Here is a 22,023-nt window from a genome sequence, read left to right on the forward strand (position 1 = left end):
CTATTAAGTGCCGGCGATGTCAGTGTTTTGCGGATCCATGGATGCGTGGATCCGCAAAACACACACGGACGTGTGAATGGACCCTTATACAGATTTTCAATTACAGCTGTGTGACAGCGTCTCTGGCATCAAAATAGTGACAACTGATCTGGGTGCCATTTTTGGTGTCCAGACCGGTTGTCGCTGCCCTCCCCCCACGCGACTGAAGGCATTTGGGTTGAATTGAGTATTTTGTGGGCTCCTGACCAGAACATGACATCCAGGCACCGGTGCTTTTACAAGGAGTGTCCCTTTAAGACCAAGGCAAGAGGAGGACATAGGGTAACGCTATGGCAGGTTGTCACATCCTATTTTTTAGTGCTATTTCATTCAGAAACTAGGAGTAGTAGTCCTTTAGTTGTGCCTGGTGTCCGCCGCCAGGGGCGCTGCACTTTTATCCCTTTGCCCTTATCAAAGATGGCGGCCGGGACGCTGTTATTTACATGCGACTGTTACGCATAACGTAGGCGACTGGAAACTGTGCCGAGTTTGGATCTCCGAGGATCGAGTGTAAATCCCGGGGATGGCGGATCACGAGGAGCCCCTTGTGGCGGAGCAGCAAGCGGAGCCCGGTGCAGAGAGTAGTTCCCCGCCAGAGCGGAGCGGACACGTAGCTGTTACCGACGGAACCCGAATGTTCGTGTGGGGAGGATACCAGGTGACAGCCGCACGTTCTCCCGGGGTCTCTGACGTGCTGACACTTGTAGTTCTACATTGGGCCTGGAGTAGAGGGGCTAATGCAAAGATTGGAGCAGTTGCCCATAGCAACCAATGAGATTGCAGCTCTCATTTTTCAAAGGCGAGTTTGGAACATGAAAGAAGGGATCTGATTGGCTGCCATGGGCTGCCATTGATGTGTACCTGAGGCCCAGTGTATAATATATAACCACCGCAGAGGCACCAGTAACTCCGCGACATGTCAGAGTCGGTGGCGCTGAGACCCCTAAAATGTCAGACAGATGCTGGCAGCGGAGCAAGTGTATGGAGAGCGGAACAGAGATGTGCGAGCGCTTCTGCCCCCTTGTTTTAGCAATTGGGGGTCTCAGCACCTGGACCTCCACCAACAGGGGCAGACTGGCCGTAGACCCTACAGGGAGCCCCCTGAGCCCTCCTCTCAGCCCCGGGTACATAACGAGCGGGCGCTCTGTGTTAAAGGGGTCCTCTCACTTCAGCAAATAGTATTTATCATGTAGAGGAAGTGAATACGAGGCACTTACTAATGTATTGTTGTTACCCATATTGCTTCCTCTGCTGGCTGGATTGATTTTCCCATCACATTATACACTGCTCGTTTCCATGGTTACGACCACCCTGCAATCTATCAGTGTGGTCGTGTTTGCACATTACAGGAATAAGCGCCCCGGGACCATGGGAGTGCACATAGGCCGGCGCTTATTCCTGTAGTGTGCAAACACGGCCACCACTGATGGATCGCAGGGTGGTCGTAACCATGGAAACGAGCAGTGTATAATGTGATGGAAAAATGAATCCAGCCAGCAAAGGAGACAGTATGGAGAATCACAATACATTAGTAAGTGCCTTATAGTAACTTTCTCTACATGATAAATGCCATTTTGCTGACGTGACACAACCCCTTTAATGCTACGAGCATCTGGTACTTATGTCCCTGGCCGGCGGCCGCAGGTCCCTCCTCAACTGTATCGCCAGCTTTATAACGATGACACAGTTCCATACTGTGGAGCGGGCAGCAATATATTGTGGTATTGGGTTCCCCTGGTGCGGTATTTAGTGCTGCACCGTGGTGTTACAGGCCGTGCCCACTTCTATTGGCCCCGCCTACTTGTCTTGCCCCACCTTCTTTCAATGTGGACCCACCTACAACATGGGGCCACTTTAAGTTCTCAGTCCGTCAAAATGACTGACTTGTCAAAAAGTTTGTTAAACTGACAGGAATCCTTTAAGCTCGTACTTAGCAGCTCTCGTTCAATGTTTGGGGGACTCCAGAAAAGGGGGAGATCTCCCAAAAGGGGCTTGAAATCTACCGTGTGCCCCACGTACGTGTCTCTGCCCGCTCCTGCACTTCCTTCTGCTCCCAGGTGCCGCCGCAGACATCCTGATTCTGAGCTTCATTGGGTCGTTAGGAAAATGGAGGAAGAGGGGAGACTCTGCTCGTCTGGTGTGAGGTCTGTAAAGGCTTAGTGGGGGGTCTGCTCTTGGGCCTGTGGTTAATCAGGCGGCGAGGTCTGTTCTAGGGTTTGTAGTTATTTAGGAGGTGTTTGTTAACGGTTCCGTCCTCGGGTTCATATTTAATTAGGGGATTTAAGGCCTGTATTTTTTTGGTGTCCTGAGGTCTGTATTTTTGGGGGACACAAATAAAAGCAGATTGCATCACTGCTATATGAATATTGGAAGTTTTTTTGTGCACATTTTTGATCAAAACTGTGTTGGGCCCATCTACTAATGAGCAGGAGGCCTTGTCGCTGGTAGATGGACCCAACGCAATTTTGATTAAAAAAAAATCTTCTAATTTTCATATAGTGAGTATAGCAGTGATGCAGTCTTTTATTCTTGTTTTCGGTGTTTGTATGTGTCTGTGTATGAAGCAGTATGCTGCTACTTGTAGTCCTTGTTTGCTTTTGCATTGCAGCCATCATAGTGTGCACCTGAGCTCCCCCTATACATGGCTCGGGGGGCGCTGGTCCAACTATCTCTCATTATCTCGCTCTCTCTCTCATTATTTCGCTCTCTCTCTCTCTCATTATTTCTCTCTCTCTCTCATTATTTCTCTCTCTCTCTATATCTCTATATATCTCTCTCTCTATATCTCTCTCTCTATATATATATCTCTCTCTCTCTCTATCACTCATTATCTCTCTATATCTCTCTCTCTCTCTATCACTCATTATCTCTCTATATCTCTCTCTCTCTCTATCACTCATTATCTCTCTCTCTCTCTCTATCACTCATTATCTCTCTCTCTATCACTCATTATCTCTCTCTCTATCACTCATTATCTCTCTCTCTCTCTCTATCACTCATTATCTCTCTCTCTCTCTCTATCACTCATTATCTCTCTCTCTCTCTCTCTATCACTCATTATCTCTCTCTCTCTCTCTATCACTCATTATCTCTCTCTCTCTCTATCACTCATTATCTCTCTCTCTCTCTCTTCCTTCCTCTCTTGTCTCTCTCTCTCTCTCTCTCTCTCATTATCTCTCTCTCTCTCATTATCTCTCTCTCTCTCTCTCTCTCTCTCTATCACTCATTATCTCTCTCTCTCTCTATCACTCATTATCTCTCTCTATCACTCATTATCTCTCTCTCTATCACTCTCACTCATTATCTCTCTCTCTATCACTCTCACTCATTATCTCTCTCTATGACTCCTCATTATCTCTCTCTCTCTATCACTCATTATCTCTCTCTCTCATTATCTCTCTCTCTCTCTCATTATCTCTCTCTCTATCACTCATTATCTCTCTCTCTCTCTCTCTCATTATCTCTCTCTCTCTCATTATCTCTCTCTCTCTCATTATCTCTCTCTCTCTCTCATTATCTCTCTCTCTATCACTCATTATCTCTCTCTCTATCACTCATTATCTCTCTCTCTATCACTCATTATCTCTCTCTCTCTCTCTCATTATCTCTCTCTCTCATTATCTCTCTCTCTCATTATCTCTCTCTCTCTATCACTCATTATCTCTCTCTCTCTCTCTCATTATCTCTCTCTCTCTCTATCACTCATTATCTCTCTCTCTCTCTCTCTATCACTCATTATCTCTCTCTCTCTCTCTATCACTCATTATCTCTCTCTCTCTCTCTCATTATCTCTCTCTCTCTCTCTCTCATTATCTCTCTCTCTATCACTCATTATCTCTCTCTCTCTCTCTATCACTCATTATCTCTCTCTCTCTCTTTATCTCTCTCTCTCTCATTATCTCTCTCTCTCTATCACTCATTATCTCTCTCTCTCTCTATCACTCATTATCTCTCTCTCTCTCTCTCTCATTATCTCTCTCTCTCTCTCTCTCTCATTATCTCTCTCTCTATCACTCATTATCTCTCTCTCTCTCTCTATCACTCATTATCTCTCTCTCTCTCTCTTCCTTCCTCTCCTGTCTCTATCTCTCTCATTATCTCTCTCTCTCTCATTATCTATCTCTCTCTCATTATCTATCTATCTCTCTCTCTCTCTCTCTCTCATTTTCTCTCTCTCTCTCTCTCTCTCTCTCTCTCTCTCATTATCTCTGACCAAAAAATTCATTATTCCCCAATAATATTGCACCTGAACCCCCTTTTTTTGCATAGTTTGGAGGTGCTGGGCTGCCTTTCTTTGCACTGTTTTTTTGGGGGGGGGTCGATCAAGGTTTTCTTTTATTTTCTATTTTATCTGGGGTCCATCTTTCTTTAGGGGTTCTTCTAGGGTCCCGGACATCTCCCCTTTTTTCGGGAGCCTCCTGACATTGCAGTTTGCTGACCATGTCCCTGCCCTCCTTGTGTCACTATTCTAGCGCTGGTTGTATACGGAACGAGTACTGATGTACGGAGGGAGCATCGATCTGCAGCCCTGGGGGGGGACGGGAATTTCATCCTAAAAACGTGGCGGCTGTAACTTCTAGAGAGGTAGCTGACCAGTTTGCGCAGTATTTGGGGATGTCGTCGACTGCGATACGATATTGCATTATTTTTGGGCTGCGTTCACTGTATTACCAGACGGTTGTATTATCTGAACGGATGTGAAAGTAGCCTTATCCGTATAGGTCGCTGCGGCCCCTTCATTGCAATGACCACTGGGGGTCTGCAGGTCAGACATCAGTCAGTCAAACAGTAATGGTGTGTCCTAAGGATCTCGAACCCCCATAATGGTAACAGAGATAAATCTGCCTCCATCATTCACTTTGAACCTTCCTCTTCACAGAACGCTCCGGTACAAGAATTCTATGACTTCTACTTGCCTCGGGATGAAATCTGGATTTACGACATGGTAAACTGGGCGGCCTGGTGAGTGTATGGCAGGGCCGTGAATTGCACATTGTATTATGCTCTACCTTTTTACATTTATGACCCATCCCTGGGGGTCCAACCTCTGGAACCACCACTGTGGCAGAAAATGGAGGGTCCCAAGTCCTCACTCTGCCACATTGCAGGACGATCAAGCCCCTCCGCTCTCCAGAGGGAGTAAAAGTGTCAGGCGGTCAAAGCATTTATTACCTGTCCACAGGAAAGGTGATAAATATCCGATCTCGGGGGTCCGACGGCTGCAATCCCGAGAACAAGGGGTCTCAGAGTCCCTGCTCTGGATAGAGCGCCTGTCAGTCTGCTGCTTGATTCACTTCAATAGCACCGACATAGAGGGTGTGTAGTACTGACCCTGGGACCCTCTGTCCTTGGAATCATTGGGGGTCCTAATGGTTGATCCCCCAGTGATACACCATTTATCACCTATCCTGTGGGTTGATGGTAAATACCTTTCATGGGATGACCCCTTTAATGAGCGGGCTCGGCAACCCCTGCATCAGTTACAAAGCCCCCATATAGGTTATATTACAGTTTTCTTCCAGCGACTTCCAGGAATTTTGGGGCGTGGAGAAGGGGGGGGGGGGGTGTCGATGACGGATCCGGCGGGTTGGATTCTCCCTGAGGCGCGCAGACACGGTTTAGATGAAGTTTGCCAGTTATATGACACGTCATGAATATCGGTAACCGGACAAACCCTTTAAGGCTTTTTGCAGCTCGCATGGAGACCAAAGACCTTTTCCGATTTTATTCTAATTGGTGTTGGTTACGTGGATACTCTGCCGATAACATGCGCTATTTATTGTATTGCAGGCAGAAGAGGAAAACCAAGGGCAATGTCCCGCCAGCTATGTCCGGCAGCTGTGCCGCCTGTGTGGACGGAGTGCTGTACCTGTTTGGTGGTCATCATGACCATGGAAACACCAACATGGTCAGTGTGAAACCTGTTCCGTTTCTTTCCATAGATCAGCCCTGAATTACTGCCGGTTATTGGCGTTGCCCTGTCATCGGCCAGTCAGACTGGGAGCCCTGGGACCAGCTGTTATATGTGAAGTGCTGCAAAGCATTATGGGAGTTGTATTTTTTTAATGTTTTATTTTTGTTAAATAACTTGATATTTTTTTCCTTTTACAGCTTTTCATGTTAAATCTGATCCCTAAAGATGGCGACTTGTACTGGGAAAAGCTAGAGTGTAAAGGAACTCCGCCGTCTCCGAAGGATAAACTCGGGGTGTGGGTTCATCAGAACAAGTGAGTGCTTCAGGCCGATGACTTTACAGTAGGGGAGTCAGTAGTACTGAGTGGTACTTACCTGGTCAATGGAGCGCTGACACTTTTTACCGGCGAAGCTCTGTTCACCCAGCAGCAGCGACATCATGTTGACATCACATTACTGCTGCAGCCAATCAGCCGTGCACCAAAGAGGCCGGTGACGCTGCAGCGGTGATGTTTTGTCAGTGTGACATACCGCTGAAGCCGGATAAATAGAGTCTGGACAGAACTGCATCTGCTAGGTAAGGCTACTTTCACACTTGCGCTGTTGTTTTCCGGTATTGAGATCCGGCAGAGGATCTCCATACCGGAAAAAAAACGTTTCAGTTGCGTCCTCGTGCATTATGAATGGAAAGAGATCCGTTCAGCATGCGTCAGGATGTCTTGCATTCCGTCAGCATTCCGTTTTGTGTCCGGTCATAAAAACGGAAAAAAATGGACCTGGCACTGAAAACAATGTAAGTCATTGGTGACGGATCCATTTTTTTAGGAGCCTAAAAAACTGGATCCGTCACCCATTGACTTTTAATGTATTTAGTGACGCATCTGTGTTTTTTTTTTCTTTTTTTCTTTCTGGATTCATCAAAATGGATCTGTATAATTCCGGTATTGAGATCCTCTGCCGATCTCAATACCGGAATTAACAACGCAAGTGTGAAAGTAGCCTAAGTACCGCTCAGTTATTTACCACGGGCAGCAGGAAATGTAAGTTTCGTTCTGAAGCACCTCCACATATTACAGGGGAGATTTATGAACACTGACGTGTATGCTGTTATTAATTTGCCCTGCGCTGGCATGAGAAGTGGCACAATTATTAAGAGGCGCACACTGGCTAATAATCATGGTGCATATCAGGCCGCCTGTGCCCCAGAACTGAAATCTCCCCCCACCAGGAGCCAGAATATATTTCTGGTGTTTCCTCACTCCCCCGGTGTCCAATTCTTCCTACTTTTTGAAGGGGTGTCAGAAAAGCTTAAAAGTCGCAAAATTTGTAGCCATAATAAATCTGCGCCATAGTTTTAAAGAGCCGGGCACAGGGCGAGGAGTCTACTGGGCGCCTCTCCTCCGGCTGTCACAGGTAATGGGGGAGGGGAAAACACCAGATAGACAACAGTCAAAAGCTAAGGAAGAGGGATGGTGACCTCCTAGTAATCCCTAGGCCTTTCCCTAACTCCTGCCAGTATGAGCAGTTCCTGATGGTGGAAATGCTCATACGCCGGATACCTAGGCCCTGCTGAAACTGACGAGCCCTAGGACAGGTAGCAGGAGACGAGACAGCTGGTTCTTTCCCAGATGAAGGAACCCGCGTCTCCCTGAGGCCTAGAACAAAACACACCATCGAACAACAAATAGAAAAGGGAACAAGCACTTAGATTTGGGATGTATGGAGAAGCAGGAGATCCAAAACAAACAAGCTCTAGCAACTCCAACAGGAAATACCAACCGCATGGTCAGCAGTGTGAGGCGGACCTAAATAGAGCCTCATCACTGATAACGAGCAGAACCTGAGGAGAGGTGAGATCCTGCCAAACAACAACAGACAAAGAGGAAAACGGAGAGACCTGTCAGATAGCCTCACGTGCAGCAAGTCTATCCGATCTCCTCACCTCTGTCACAGGAGGGACCGTGACACCGGCTTCTCCCCACATGGCTCAGCTTGATTGACAGTTCTCTTCAGATCTGCTCAGGGATCATCTCCAGTGTGACAGATTGGGGGAAAAAAGCGCTGGAGTCTACAGCCTAATATCTATTAAGATTTTATATATACAGTCCTGATCAAAAGTTTAAGACCACTTGAAATATGGCAAAAAATCCTATTTAGCATGGCGGGATCCTCACAAAGTTCCAAGTGGAGCTTCCACATGCAACAAGAAGAGATGGGGGTGAGACAGAACATTTTTTGAGCATTAAATTTAATGAAAACAACGAATAAACTGAAACAGGCTGTTTTTCAGCTGATCAGGTTTAGGACCACACCTCCCCAAAAAAACTAAACCCCCCCCAAAACAGAAATCCGACCTCCAAACATGAGCTCAGTAATGAGTAGCTCCGCCGTTATTGTTTCGGCATGCTTGATGCAAGCGTTTCCATGAGGTGAGTGGGAACATTTCTCCAAGTGGTGAAGACGGCCGCACGAAGGCCATCTACTGTCTGGAACTGTTGTCCAGTTTTGTAAACGTCCCTTGTCATCCATCCCCAAAGGTTCTCAATTGGATTTAGATCAGGGGAACACGCAGGATGGGCCAAGAGAGTGATGTTACTCTCCTGGAAGAAGTCCCTTGTCCTGCGGGCATTGTGTACTGTAGCGTTGTCCTGTTACCACACAGACGAGGCCCTCAGCCATGAGGAATGCTCTCTGCGACATCTGGACATAGCCAGCGGCTGTTTGACGCCCCTGCACTTCCTGAAGCTCCATTGTTCCACTGAAGGAAAAAGCCCCCCAGACCATTATGGCGCCCCCTCCACTGTGGCGCGTAGAAAACATCTCAGGTGGGATCTGCTTGTCATGCCAGTAACGCTGGAAACCATCAGGACCATCAAGGTTACATTTGTTCTCATCAGAGAATAAAACTTTCTTCCACCTTTGAATGTCCCATGTTTGGTGCTCTCTTGCAAAGTCCAAACGAGCAGTTCTGTGGCGTTCAAGGAGACGAGGTCTTTGAAGAGTTTTTTTGTTTTTGAAGCCCTTCAGTCTCAGATGCCGTCTGATGGTTATGGGGCTGCAGTCAGCACCAGTATAAGGGCCTTAATTTGGGTCGAGGATCGTCCAGTGTCTTGACGGACAGCCAATTGGATCCTCCGGCTCAGTGCTGATGAAATTTTTTGGGGTCTTCCACCTGACTTTTTTGTTCCATAACCCTCGGGATCATTTAAGAAATTCCAAATGACTGTCTTACTGCGTCCCCCCTCAGCAGCGATGGCGCGCTGTGAGAGACCCTGCTTATGCTGTTCAACAACTCGACCACGTTCAAAAAGGGAGAGTTTTTTTGCCTTTGCCATCACAACGTGTGACTACCTGACAGAAGATGACAATGAATCCACATCTTTGCACAGATTTGGCCTTTTAAAGGCATGTGGTCCTTGATCAGCTGAAAAACAGCCAGTTTCAGTTTATTCGATGTTTTTTCATTAAATTGAATGCTCAAAAAATGTTCTGTCTCCCTCCCATGTCTTCTTGTTGCATGTTGAAGCTCTACTTGGAACCTTGTTGAGATCCAGCCGTGCTAAATAGGAGTTTGTGCCATTTTTCAAGTGGTCTTAAACTTTTGATCAGGACTGTATATATTGTATGCTGTACTACTGTCCCGAAAATGTCAGAGGGGTCACGTCTCCCCATTCGTCTTCCAGGCTTATCTTCTTTGGTGGATACGGCTATTATGAAGAAGAGGCTTTCCTGTCATTTGAGTTTGACGAATCCTCAATTGGAGTGAGTATGTCCGCGCAGAATATCGATCACACTTCTATATGTGGCGTACGGTCAGACATGTACGCAGCGTTCTCCGTTAGAGTGAATTCACACACAACAGTCCATAGAATTTCTAAATTACAGCATATTTCTCCTGTGCGGCTGCACCTTTAGCCCAGATTCACGCGTTCGTATTCCGGACGTAATGTCCCTGCCCGACCGCAGGTGAGCGGACCTGAACTCGCAGCATGATAGGGTTCTAGGATGCTGGGAGCTCGGGTCAGTTATACCTGAGGTCAGCCGGAATAATGCAGGCGTATAATGCGTCCAGAACACGGATGTGTGAGTTCAGCATAAGGATCGGTGGGGGTCCCATCCCTGGACATCGCTGTGTACAGTGCGGCTTCGTGGTTCTGATAATGGGGAAGCCCAGCAATCACATTTATGACTGATCTTAGGGATTGTCCATCAGCGGAAAATCCTTGAAGCTCTGTGGCTAGGCTGTAAATGTCTGGCATCGGGATATGATGGTCCTCCGGTAAGGAGATGACCCCGGGTCCCTGCTGCGCACACAGGTGATTGGACGCATCGTGTCATATAGCAGGTCCTTGAACGGGGAGGTGGGGGTTTAATGTGCGTTTCTATCCTGAAGATGCCCTATGTACAAAAGAGTTCATCTCTGATTTGTGGATTTCCAGAATTTCGGTCTTCCAAGGGGTTGGAACAATCAGGTCCACGCTCTCCATCTCGACAGCCTCACCTGGCAACGCATTGTGACCACGGTAATATTTATTCCTGTCCACAACCTGTGTGTGAACTGTGCAGAAACCGCACAATCTCCAATCTTCTCTGCAGGGTGAAAGCCCCTCTCCCCGGGCCGCTCACGCCTGCGCCACTGTTGAAAATCGAGGTTACGTGTTTGGCGGTAGATACAAGGTGAGTCCCGCGTTCTACAGCTGGTGCTTTTTGGCACGTGGGCAGAGTTTTCTGCAAACCATTTTGCTTTATGTTCTAGGACTTCAGAATGAACGACCTCTATTATCTGAATCTTGATACCTGGGTGTGGCAGGAAGTGTAAGTAATCCCCAAATGTTTTTAGAATTGTAGGGCGAACCTGTCGTCAGTAGTGGTAGCCATTGTGTACACCCTGCTGCAGTGGGGGCATGTCGTGCCCCATGTGCCCTCTGCAGCCAATCTGTTGTTAGAGCTTGTGCAAGCGCTGCATTCTCTTCAGTGTTTACATGCGAGAAGTCACATTGTAGCAGCGGAGCAGTGTAACTACAACCGCCGTGTCCTCTTCACTTGAATGAGCTCACTGTATATGGGTTTATATAGCCACCACTAGAGGGAGCTCACTGTATATATGGGTTTATGTAGCCACCACTAGAGGGAGCTCACTGTATATGGGTTTATATAGCCACCACTAGAGGGAGCTCACTGTATATATGGGTTTATGTAGCCACCACTAGAGGGAGCTCACTGTATATATGGGTTTATATAGCCACCACTAGAGGGAGCTCACTGTATATGGGTTTATATAGCCACCACTAGAGGGAGCTCACTGTATATGGGTTTATGTAGCCACCACTAGAGGGAGCTTACTGTATATGGGTTTATATAGCCACCACTAGAGGGAGCTCACTGTATATGGGTTTATATAGCCACCACTAGAGGGAGCTCACTGTATATGGGTTTATATAGCCACCACTAGAGGGAGCTCACTGTATATGGATTTATATAGCCACCACTAGAGGGAGCCCACTGTATATATGGGTTTATGTAACCACCACTAGAGGGAGCCCACTGTATATGGGTTTATATAGCCACCACTAGAGGGAGCTCACTGTATATGGGTTTATATAGCCACCACTAGAGGGAGCTCACTGTATATGGGTTTATGTAGCCACCACTAGAGGGAGCTCACTGTATATGGATTTATATAGCCACCACTAGAGGGAGCTCACTGTATATGCATTTATGTAGCCACCACTAGAGGGAGCCCACTGTATATATGGGTTTATGTAGCCACCACTAGAGGGAGCCCACTGTATATATGGGTTTATGTAGCCACCACTAGAGGGAGCCCACTGTATATATGGGTTTATGTAGCCACCACTAGAGGGAGCCCACTGTATATATGGGTTTATGTAGCCACCACTAGAGGGAGCCCACTGTATATATGGGTTTATGTAGCCACCACTAGAGGGAGCCCACTGTATATATGGGTTTATGTAGCCACCACTAGAGGGAGCCCACTGTATATATGGGTTTATGTAGCCACCACTAGAGGGAGCCCACTGTATATATGGGTTTATGTAGCCACCACTAGAGGGAGCCCACTGTATATATGGGTTTATGTAGCCACCACTAGAGGGAGCCCACTGTATATATGGGTTTATGTAGCCACCACTAGAGGGAGCCCACTGTATATATGGGTTTATGTAACCACCACTAGAGGGAGCCCACTGTATATGGGTTTATATAGCCACCACTAGAAGGAGCTCACTGTATATGGGTTTATGTAGCCACCACTAGAGGGAGCTCACTGTATATGGGTTTATATAGCCACCACTAGAGGGAGCTCACTGTATATATGGGTTTATGTAGCCACCACTAGAGGGAGCTCACTGTATATATGGGTTTATATAGCCACCACTAGAGGGAGCTCACTGTATATGGGTTTATATAGCCACCACTAGAGGGAGCTCACTGTATATGGGTTTATGTAGCCACCACTAGAGGGAGCTTACTGTATATGGGTTTATATAGCCACCACTAGAGGGAGCTCACTGTATATGGGTTTATATAGCCACCACTAGAGGGAGCTCACTGTATATGGGTTTATATAGCCACCACTAGAGGGAGCTCACTGTATATGGATTTATATAGCCACCACTAGAGGGAGCCCACTGTATATATGGGTTTATGTAACCACCACTAGAGGGAGCCCACTGTATATGGGTTTATATAGCCACCACTAGAGGGAGCTCACTGTATATGGGTTTATATAGCCACCACTAGAGGGAGCTCACTGTATATGGGTTTATGTAGCCACCACTAGAGGGAGCTCACTGTATATGGATTTATATAGCCACCACTAGAGGGAGCTCACTGTATATGCATTTATGTAGCCACCACTAGAGGGAGCCCACTGTATATATGGGTTTATGTAGCCACCACTAGAGGGAGCCCACTGTATATATGGGTTTATGTAGCCACCACTAGAGGGAGCCCACTGTATATATGGGTTTATGTAGCCACCACTAGAGGGAGCCCACTGTATATATGGGTTTATGTAGCCACCACTAGAGGGAGCCCACTGTATATATGGGTTTATGTAGCCACCACTAGAGGGAGCCCACTGTATATATGGGTTTATGTAGCCACCACTAGAGGGAGCCCACTGTATATATGGGTTTATGTAGCCACCACTAGAGGGAGCCCACTGTATATATGGGTTTATGTAGCCACCACTAGAGGGAGCCCACTGTATATATGGGTTTATGTAGCCACCACTAGAGGGAGCCCACTGTATATATGGGTTTATGTAGCCACCACTAGAGGGAGCCCACTGTATATATGGGTTTATGTAACCACCACTAGAGGGAGCCCACTGTATATGGGTTTATATAGCCACCACTAGAAGGAGCTCACTGTATATGGGTTTATGTAGCCACCACTAGAGGGAGCTCACTGTATATTGGTTTATATAGCCACCACTAGAGGGAGCTCACTGTATATTGGTTTATATAGCCACCACTAGAGGGAGCTCACTGTATATTGGTTTATGTAGCCACCACTAGAGGGAGCTCACTGTATATTTGTTTATATAGCCACCACTAGAGGGAGCTCACTGTATATGGGTTTATATAGCCACCACTAGAGGGAGCTCACTGTATATGGGTTTATGTAGCCACCACTAGAGGGAGCTCACTGTATATGGGTTTATGTAGACACCACTAGAGGGAGCTCACTGTATATGGGTTTATATAGCAACCACTAGAGGGAGCTCACTGTATATGGGTTTATATAGCAACCACTAGAGGGAGCCCACTGTATATGGGTTTATATAGCCACCACTAGAGGGAGCCCACTGTATATGGGTTTATATAGCCACCACTAGAGGGAGCTCACTGTATATATGGATTTATATAGCCACCACTAGAGGGAGCTCACTGTATATGGGTTTATATAGCCACCACTAGAGGGAGCTCACTGTATATGGGTTTATGTAGCCACCACTAGAGGGAGCTCACTGTATATGGGTTTATGTAGCCACCACTAGAGGGAGCTCACTGTATATGGGTTTATGTAGCCACCACTAGAGGGAGCCCACTGTATATGGGTTTATATAGCCACCACTAGAGGGAGCCCACTGTATATGGGTTTATATAGCCACCACTAGAGGGAGCTCACTGTATATATGGATTTATATAGCCACCACTAGAGGGAGCTCACTGTATATGGGTTTATATAGCCACCACTAGAGGGAGCTCACTGTATATGGGTTTATGTAGCCACCACTAGAGGGAGCTCACTGTATATGGGTTTATGTAGCCACCACTAGAGGGAGCTCACTGTATATGGGTTTATATAGCAACCACTAGAGGGAGCTCACTGTATATGGGTTTATATAGCAACCACTAGAGGGAGCCCACTGTATATGGGTTTATATAGCCACCACTAGAGGGAGCCCACTGTATATGGGTTTATATAGCCACCACTAGAGGGAGCTCACTGTATATATGGATTTATATAGCCACCACTAGAGGGAGCTCACTGTATATGGGTTTATATAGCCACCACTAGAGGGAGCTCACTGTATATGGGTTTATGTAGCCACCACTAGAGGGAGCTCACTGTATATGGGTTTATGTAGCCACCACTAGAGGGAGCTCACTGTATATGGGTTTATGTAGCCACCACTAGAGGGAGCTCACTGTATATGGGTTTATATAGCAACCACTAGAGGGAGCCCACTGTATATGGGTTTATATAGCCACCACTAGAGGGAGCCCACTGTATATGGGTTTATATAGCCACCACTAGAGGGAGCTTACTGTATATGGGTTTATATAGCAACCACTAGAGGGAGCCCACTGTATATGGGTTTATATAGCCACCACTAGAGGGAGCTTACTGTATATGGGTTTATATAGCCACCACTAGAGGGAGCTCACTGTATATGGGTTTATATAGCCACCACTAGAGGGAGCTCACTGTATATGGGTTTATGTAGCCACCACTAGAGGGAGCTCACTGTATATGGGTTTATGTAGCCACCACTAGAGGGAGCTCACTGTATATGGGTTTATATAGCCACCACTAGAGGGAGCTCACTGTATATCAGTTTATACAGCTGCTATTTAATTCATTTTTGTTCCAGTTTTGCACTTACTAAGGTCCCTGTTGCATTGTGTTGACTTGCATTGTATGGGGCCCTGCTTATATAGGCGCCATGATGGCCGTGGCTCATGTTTTGGTTTTTATATCGTCTTTTGTTATTTGCAGGATCCCGCGGGGTGTAATTCCGGTGGGCAGATCCTGGCATACGCTGACACTAGCCTCCCAGGACACCCTGTTCCTCTTTGGAGGATTTACCACCAACAAACAACCTCTTAGTAAGTCACTGATGGAGGGTACGCAGCCCCGCTGAAGAGCCTTCTCCCCTCGTGTTTATAGGTTTATTTTTTTATATTCATTTTTAGCTTTATTTAGGGGTAATATGTACAAAAATTTCTTGACTGTGATTGGCTGTTCTGTGCTCAGGTGACTCTTGGATGTACAGTATTAAAATGAACCGGTGGATTCCCTTCCAGAGCAGCCATGCTGGTAAACCAAGGTGAGCGGATGAGCGCGGTGTGCGACCCCCGGTATTCACAGCCAGAAGGTTATAGGAGGGCTTTGCTTTTTATGCAGAAATGATACTTGATTTCCAGAAGTATGTGGACTCTCCTTTTAAAGAGCACCTGTCGGCAGCATAAACCCTAATAAACCATACACTGCCTGGAAGGGTTGATCCTGCTGATTAAAATGATACCGGCCTTGTTAAAATCGGCTGCGGCGTTCCCAAGATTTTATTTATGCAAATGAGGACTTTAGGCATCAAAGGGTGGGGCCAGCACTGTAAAGCAGATGGCACAGAAGGGCTAGACCCCGCCCCTCCGCAACTGTATAAAGAACTAGCAGAAGGCCCCGGCTTCACACGGGTATAATTCATCTATTTCATTTTATGTTTCCGTGTGTCGTAAAAAAATAAATAAAAAAGAGGGTTAAGCAGCACTCCAGGTCCCAATATAGGGACAGTTGCCAATAGAAACCTGGATAGGTTGGTGCTCGCGGATCAGGATCCTGGCTAGGGGTCCCATAAGTGTACAAATAAAGAAGAAAATCCACAGCACTCCTCAGTTCTGGTGAATAAGCTGGTTACTTTATTGGTAACAGCAGCATTGGAATAGGCTATTCCAATGCTGCTGTTACCAATAAAGTAACCAGCTTATTCACCAGAACTGAGGAGTGCTGTGGATTTTCTTCTTTATTTGTAAAAAAATAAATAGACAGTTTCCCCCAGAACAGTGACCACTACAGTACCCGCCCCTTTAACATTGACCTCCACAGTACCCGCCCCTTTAACATTGACCTCCACAGTACCCGCCCCTTTAACATTGACCTCCACAGTACCCGCCCCTTTAACATTGACCTCCACAGTGGCCGCTCCTTTAACAGTGAACTCCACAGTGCCTGCCCCTTTAACATTGACCTTCATAACGCCTGTCCATTTAATCAGTGACCTCCACAGTGCCCGTCCCTTTAGCATAGTCACTGCTAAAAGGGGTGGTCATTCACAGTGGCCGCCCTTTTAACAGTGACTTTCACAGTGGCCGCCCCTTTAACAGTGATCACCCCTTTAGCATTGACCACCCTTTTAACAGTGACTTTCACAGTGACCGTGCCCCTTTAACAGTGACCTTCATAATGGCCGCCCCTTTAACACTCTGAACCGTTAAATTTTTTTCCCAGCTGGACAAGCCCTTTAAATTTTGTTCAACCATTGTTTGCAGAGCAGTATGTGATTTAGCGTGCACACCCCACTCGCTCTGCAAGCAGCGGCCGCACTGAGGCTAGCACACGGGGCGGATACGCTGCTGAGTATTTACCACAGAATTGCAGGCTGAAAAGCCGCAGCATTCACAGTAGCCATCTGCAGCGTGCCAGATTGTATGTGGTGGTGCAGAGGAGGAAACCTGTGGCAAATCTACAATGGATATTTTCCGCTGCAGATTACATCCCTTGTAGACGGTCATATACCGCCCGGGGTGTAGGTATATACAGCACTAATGAGCCCTTTTACATGGCCCGATGCACAGGCAGTTCCCAGCTGAACATTCCCAGTAATTGCCTGATGTGCGGCCGTGTGAATGGGATTTCATAAGCTCCTGTTGGCTCCAGTGTAAAATGTTCATTGACGGTTGTGTTCCTCCATGATAACGTATAGTACGATGCTTGCAGGTTGTGGCATACGGCGTGCGCCAGTAAAGAGGGGGAAATAATTGTCTTCGGAGGATGTGCCAACAATCCACTTACCCATGACAAGGCGGTAACTACAAGTTTTATTCCATATTTGGGGGGGGGGGGGGGGGGAATGGAGGCTTTTTGGGCTCTTTAGAAGTAAAAAGAACGTGGGTTCTATAGTCCTCATTGTATAAGATAATGTTTGTCTGATTGTCCCTTACAGGGGCTTTATAGAGGAGTCTGAGCGGCCGCTATAGTGGCCCCTGCTTTCCTATTCATTATGTAGAACTTTCACGCATCGAGCATTATAACCCGCTAATTGATTTGGGGACTTAGATTTACATTTATAAGAAACCCCTTTAATATAAGCTGATGGTTTATGACTGCATTTAAAGGGATCCTGCCACCACCTGTTCTGCCCCTAAACCGCCATCACAGCGTTGTACCCGACAGTAATGCGTTTGTAAAGATGTTCTCTAAACAGCCCCACGCAGCAGAATGCTTACAGTGAAGTTATAAAGTCGTGTGTGATGTATGTTAAGTACCCGTGAGGGCAGTGATCAGGCGCATGTGGCAGAGGTTACTTCCCCTCACTCCACTGCGCATGTGCTGGAGCTGTCTTGTAATGACTTATCGCAGCCTGTGTAACGTCAGTCAAGCCAGGAGGGACACCGGCGCGGCCCACGTGACCCTGCAGGACACCGGCGCGGCCCACGTGACCCTGCAGGACACCGGCGCGGCCCACGTGACCCTGCAGGACACCGGCGCGGCCCACGTGACCCTGCAGGACACCGGCGCGGCCCACGTGACCCTGCAGGACACCGGCGCGGCCCCACGTGACCCTGCAGGACACCGGCGCGGCCCACGTGACCCTGCAGGACACCGGCGCGGCCCACGTGACCCTGCAGGACACCGGCGGTTTTGGGGCAGAAAATCTGGCAACTGGCTCCCCTCTGGAAAAAGCATCAGTGGAGTTATGTTTCCTCCGTAATCGGTGTTTCCAACCTCATGGGATGTTTTTTTTTTTTTTGTTTTTTTTTATTTTTTTTTTTACAGGCTCACAGTAATGCCATTCTCGTGTTCCCGGTGCAGCCAAGGTCACTACTTAGGTAAGTCGCTACAAAAAAATGTACGGGGACATTAGTAAGGTCTTGTAAGCAGTAACCCGACCAATGTCCCTCTTCTTCCTTCTACTATACATTAAAAGAGAAATCCAGACATCACAGAGAAAAAGAATATAATAACACACCCAAAAATCCAGCACTGCAAGGCACCAGTACTAACCACTTAGGCCCCTTTCACACAGGCGTTGCGGGAACACCTGCAATTTTTCCGCGCAAGTGCAAAACATTGTAATGCGTTTTGCACTCGCGTGAGAAAAATCTTGCATGTTTGGTACCCGAATGTCTTCCCAGAAGTTCGGGTCTGGGATTGGGGTTCTGTAGATTGCTATTATTTTCCCTTATAACACGGTTATAAGGGAAAATAATACATTCTGAATACAGAATGCATAGTACAATAGCGCTGGAGGGGTTAAAAAAATAAATAATTTAACTCTCCTTAGTCCACTTGATCGCGTAGCCCGGCATCTCTTCTGTCTCCTTTGCTGAACAGGACCCCTGTGGTCAGCATTTATTGCAGGAACAGGACCTGTGGTGACATCACTCCGGTCATCACATGATCCATCACCATGGTAAAAGATCATGTGATGACCGGAGTGACATCACCACAGGTCCTGTTCAGCAAAGGAGACAGACGAGATGCCGGCTGCGCGATCAAGTGGACTAAGGTGAGTTAAATTATATATTTTTTTTAACCCCTCCAGCGCTATTGTACTATGCGTTCTATATTCAGAATGCTATTTTCCCTTATAACCATGTTGATTGATTTGTTTTAATTAACACTTGATTGATTATATTCAGCTGTATAAATATACACAATGCACTAGTTATTTTGTCACTGCTTGAGAAAGATCCCAGGAGGTGGATCGAAACGTCGCGGTCTGGTGAATAAAGCCTAATATTATTTACGCCTTGGATGTGCCGTGGAATTTTTCCTGCCATGTTATAAGGGAAAATAATAATAATCTGGTCTCCATCCCGATTGTCTCCTAGCAACCGTGCGTGAAAATCGCACCGCATCCACACTTGCTTGCGATTTTCACGCAACCCCATTCACTTCTATGGGGCCTGCGTTACGTGAAAAACGCACAAAATAGAGCATGCTGCGATTTTCATGCAACGCACAAGTGATGCGTGAAAATCACCGCTCATGTGAACAGCCCCATAGAAATGAATGGGTCGGTATTCAGTGCGGGTGCAATGCGTTCAACTCACGCCTCGCATCCGCGCGGAATACTCGCCCGTGTGAAAGGGGCCTTATAGTTCCCATCTGATTGTGGGTCTATTGTATTGTACTCACATTGTGTATGTGATATACCTGCCATCAGGTAGGAACTGACTAACAAACACTATGCCGCAGTCCGGGAAATGCTGCCTGTGTTCCCTGGACCAAGCTAGGACATAAGAATCAGCCCCAAACGCCGCTGCTTTTCTGCATGCAGATCCAGTGTTTGTGCTGCGAGGATAGACCCTAGGGGAGTAAGCCATGACTCTCATATGTATTTCCTTTCCTAGACTGACCCTAGAGACTGTGGTTGCCTTCAGAGAGCTCCTGTCCGGCTCGTTGGACTCTCTCCCTCAGCACTTGCTCCGCTATGTGCGGCAGAGGCTCGCCAGTGTTACCACATGCGGGTCATGAAGCGCACGAGCAGCAGCGGTTTGTTCACACACGAGGCGCAGACCCTGCCGGGTGCACAGAGGTCGCCTCGGTTTCGTTTCTTTCCTGTTCAGTGTAAATATGTTTAATAGATGTGGATACTGAAGGCCGGTTCTGTTCTTGTATTGGGAGCCAGTGTTTTTGCTCCAGTCCCTGCACTTTTTTTTGGGGGGGGGGGGGGGGTCTTCCACCCCTGGCTCCTATTGTAGCGCACAATTTACCCCCTTTAAATTTTGGACATAAATCACATTGAGCCAATGTTCAACCAAAATAAAAAAAAACTGAACTAAAATATGTCTCTTTATTCCAAAAATCTCCCAAAATTAAAACCAGTGAAATTTTATATTATAATTACATTCATCGTGGCTTTCTTGCACAATATCTGCTCCCAGGCGGCATATCATTGTGGGTGACCGCTGATGTTGGGGTGCGCCAGCGAGGCATACACGTACATAGGGTGTAATAGGATTATAACCTGAGTCAGATCAACGGCTGTTGAGGGTTAGAGTAGTTGATGTACGGGACTGTAGTGTAAGCCGTCTCTGCCTCCCACCCCAAGAGCTGTTTTGGCGCAGTATAGTCACTACTAAAAGCAGGTTACAATTATTATAAGCTCTCAAAGAGCTCGTCCAGGGGTAAAATAAAACCAGCGCCACACCTGTTCACAGATTGGTATTGCAGCTCAAACTGTTTGCTTCTGTACAGCTTGGCTGCAATATCAGATCCATCCTGAGGAGATGGGGGCGCTGTTGTTGTAGCCTGGCCATGTTTCTAGGATTTTCTATTTTATTAACCATTTGCAACATCGTGATAATGTAGCCGACAATCTCTGAACTTTTCCTCCCCACCCAAGATATTTTGGCGCGGATCTTGCGTCGCCCCATATTTACATGTGCGAAGTCTGACGAGGACAAGGTTATTTCTTCTTTGCACTCAGCAGATTCGGTGCAGACACTTTCACTTTTCCCGGCATGTTTCTCGATAGGTCGGTGTCCTGTTAGAGACCAGAGTGTGTTATAAGGCTACTTATTATACAGGGCTAGATATTTGAGAAGCTCCATGAGGTAAGTACTTTTCTGGTGCGGTTGGGGGTCTACATGCCATTATCAGCAGTCCCACAGAAATGAATGGAGGGCGGCTATGCATGCCCTGTGCAGGCTGCCCTCTAAAGATAGGTGTGGGTTCCAACTCTAGGATCTGCACCTCTCAGATATTGGGGGCATATCCTAGCAATATGTCTCCAAGATCAGACAGCCCTTTTAGAGGGGTTTTCTGGGATTTTGTTACGGATGATCTATTCTCAGGACCCCTCCTGATCAACTGTTTTGAGAAGGCACCAGCCCTCCTGTGAGCGCCGGCACATTGTATAGCGGCTGTGCTTGGTATCGCAGTCAGCCCCTTAGAAGTGAGGCTAAGCACTGCCGCTATACAATGTAAGGCACTGTGGTTGGTGAGCACGGAGAAGGCGCTGCTGCGCGGCGGGGTTCCCGGGTGTCGGACTCCCAATCAGATACCGATGACCTGTCCTGAGGATAAGTCGTCCGTATAAAAATCCTGGAAAACCCCTTTAAAGAAAGATGTAGTCCTGTGTGTCCATAGTCCTCCCCACCTTGGTTGCAGCAGAGCAGGTGGCCTTGCCAGATGGGAAGAAGATGGACACACAGGACTGGAGAGCAGGTATGTATAAATCGTTTGATAGCAGACGCAGGCTGCGGCATCACTTCCGTTATTCCTGGAAACCACCTATTCTAGACATAGGTGTGGGACCTGCACCTATCAGACATTGGTAGCATAGCACTAGGATATGCCACCAATGTCTGATAGGTGTGGGACCTGCACCTATGTCTAGAATAGGGCCCCCGAAGCAAAGGAGAGCACAATGCACATGCGCCGCCACCCCTTATTTACCTCTGTGGCGGTACTCCCATAGAAGTGAATGGAGAGGTGGTCACACTTGCGCAGTGATCTTTCCTTTGGGGGCCCCTTTCTAGAGACAGATGTGGACCCACACCTATTGGACATTGGTGGCATATCCTAATG

The 22,023-nt window shown here is 47.2% G+C and overlaps 3 protein-coding genes across 3 annotated transcripts in view; 2 read left to right on the forward strand and 1 right to left on the reverse strand.

The window, feature by feature from the left end:
• KLHDC1 (kelch domain containing 1) overlaps positions 1 to 5,001 on the forward strand; it is a 40,241-nt gene extending 35,240 nt beyond the window's left edge. The window contains exon 14 of the transcript XR_006387024.1: positions 4,919 to 5,001. The gene's annotated coding sequence lies outside the window, so the exon portion shown is untranslated. The remainder of the gene's footprint in view (positions 1 to 4,918) is intronic.
• Positions 482 to 20,206, forward strand: KLHDC2 (kelch domain containing 2). The gene is made up of 13 exons (XM_044271460.1): positions 482 to 697; positions 4,919 to 5,001; positions 5,830 to 5,947; positions 6,151 to 6,266; positions 9,636 to 9,714; positions 10,392 to 10,475; positions 10,549 to 10,629; positions 10,709 to 10,767; positions 15,205 to 15,314; positions 15,463 to 15,535; positions 17,203 to 17,290; positions 18,262 to 18,314; positions 19,842 to 20,206. Exons 1-13 carry the CDS (start codon positions 563 to 565, stop codon positions 19,963 to 19,965), a joined length of 1,203 nt encoding a protein of 400 aa, XP_044127395.1. The 5' UTR covers positions 482 to 562; the 3' UTR covers positions 19,966 to 20,206.
• Positions 20,207 to 20,270: 64 nt separating this feature from the next.
• The window catches only part of NEMF (nuclear export mediator factor), a 35,287-nt gene continuing 33,534 nt past the window's right edge, over positions 20,271 to 22,023 (reverse strand). Inside the window, exon 33 of the mRNA XM_044271458.1 lies at positions 20,271 to 20,977. Coding sequence (XP_044127393.1) covers positions 20,900 to 20,977 — 78 coding nt within the window. The 3' untranslated portion in view covers positions 20,271 to 20,899. The remainder of the gene's footprint in view (positions 20,978 to 22,023) is intronic.

The sequence above is a fragment of the Bufo gargarizans genome, chromosome 11 (genome assembly GCF_014858855.1).
Source record: "Bufo gargarizans isolate SCDJY-AF-19 chromosome 11, ASM1485885v1, whole genome shotgun sequence".
In the NCBI taxonomy this organism is placed as follows: Eukaryota; Metazoa; Chordata; class Amphibia; order Anura; family Bufonidae; genus Bufo; species Bufo gargarizans.